The following is a 1,857-nucleotide window of genomic DNA, read 5'->3' as shown; positions in this document are numbered from 1 at the left end:
AAAAGATACAGGACCAACCTTTCAGTCTCTCATACAGCACAAAGAACCCCCCCCCCTTCCCCCTCCCACCTTGCAGGACACATCTAAAGAGATGGAGGCTGGGGTCTGAGAAACTGAAACGGGTTGGGACCATCACCTTCCAGCTCTTGACAGCACAGGGAACCAGCCCTTCCTGGGCCATAAAAACTAGGATACTGCACAAGTTTAGAAATCCATCAGTGAACAAGGCTTTACTGACAACTTTTCATACAGTTAAAAAATAAAAATACAGAACAACAGCGGACAGTGTCACATATTAAAAACGAATAAAATGGGCTCTATTTAAATGGTATTAAAATTAATTAGAAACTAAAAATCTTACCACTTTGGTCGAGGTGTTTTGAGCCTCCACCAAAATGATTGGCCTTAAAAACAACTGGGTTGTGTGACACACAAAGAAAACATGGAATTTGAAAAGACAGTGTGGGCTAGGCAGTGTCTTTGACTATAACTATCACCATATGTTCTTCTTCTAACTTCCCCAATGTCCTTAGTGCTGACTGGAGGTACTGCTGAGAGAATTCACAAGGAGGGAACGCGTAAAGCATGCCTGTGCTGTCTCTGCCCTTCGCCCCTCCCACGGGCAGGCTGATAACCCCAGCAGCCTGCTTCTGTTTCAAGTAGGAGACCAGATTCCTGAGAAGCCGTCGCTGCAAGCCAGGCTCTACAACAGGGAAGGTCCCCTCAGCCCCTGCCCCTCCCGGGCTGGATTGGGTCGCCAGGAGCACAGCGTAGCCGTTGGGGCTGCCTTGTTTGATACGGCGAGTTACTTCATCCAGCTTGGGCTGGTCGAGTCGAAGTCTCTGAGCGATTTTGAGCTGCGTTAACTTCCCGCCGGATGAATGGTCTTTAAGGAGTCCGTTGATGACACCGAGGTCTCCCTCCAGGATGTGCATAGAGGTGGGGAAGCAGCTGTTTTTTAGCACAAGAAGCCCATTCCAAGCAAGCTGCAGTGTCTGAGCGTATTCCGATAAATTCTTTAGCTTTTTGGTCTCAGATTTTGGCTCCTCATGAGTTTTGGATTCCGATTCACCAGTTCGATGATTGCGTTCGCTGTCCCTTTTTTTAGGCTGGGGAGCATCGGATGGCTCACGATGGGGCTTCTCCTCAGTCGCGTGACGATTGTTCTGAAGGGAGTTACTCTGCTCTTTCTCGGCTCCGGATTCTGTAGTGTGATTCTCCTTGCGAGCCCTCTCTGGGCTGCGGTCTAAAGCTGGCCCACTGGCCTTTGTCCTGCTTCTGTCCTCGTAAGGCGAGTGAGTAGTCCTCCCGCGGTCACTGGAAAGACTCCGGCGTTTCCGCCTCTCTTCCCATGGTTTGGGTATGCTGCGATCGCTGTCGCTGCCCCAGCGCTCTCCACTCCGGCTACGCACCGATCGGCTGTAGCTTTCCAAGTTGTTTCTGCGTTCAGCATTTTTGGCAGGGCTGGCCCAGTCTGCCTCTGCAAAGCTCCTGTCTCTGTCCGAGTACAGGAGATGTGGAGGAGTCCTATCTCGCACCCTCAAATCTTGCTCTAGGCTTCTGTGTCTGCTGTACCCATCAGCTAGCAGTTCATAGTGCACGGGAAGCGGTGCAGGCTGGTACTGCTGCGGGTATCTTGTCTCTTCTGCTTTGGCAAAATCCACTCGGAGTCTCCTCTCCGGTCCGCCCAAAGGAAAGCCCCTCATCTGCGCGCAGGCAGCCTGGGCAGCATCCAAGCTCTCATACTGGATATAAGCGAAGCTGTCTCCCTTCACGTAGTCAATAGTCCTGATGCTGCCAAAGCGGTCGAACTCTCTCGCCAGGGCAGCCAAGGAAGTACTTGGACCAAGACCACCC

General features: G+C 51.7%; 1 protein-coding gene across 1 annotated transcript; it reads right to left on the bottom strand.

The window, feature by feature from the left end:
* Positions 1-203: 203 nt before the first annotated feature.
* Positions 204-1,850, bottom strand: RBM15B (RNA binding motif protein 15B; the record flags this gene model as incomplete). Its single annotated transcript, XM_009695786.1, has 1 exon — positions 204-1,850. A coding segment is annotated over one exon (1,383 nt), but the record flags the coding sequence as incomplete, so codon positions are not given.
* Between the last annotated feature and the right edge of the window lie 7 nt (positions 1,851-1,857).

This window comes from Cariama cristata, unplaced genomic scaffold (genome assembly GCF_000690535.1).
Source record: "Cariama cristata isolate BGI_N322 unplaced genomic scaffold, ASM69053v1 scaffold29202, whole genome shotgun sequence".
Lineage (NCBI taxonomy): Eukaryota > Metazoa > Chordata > Aves > Cariamiformes > Cariamidae > Cariama > Cariama cristata.
Note: the sequence above shows the minus strand (reverse complement) of the source record. Positions and strands in the feature narration are given on the sequence as shown.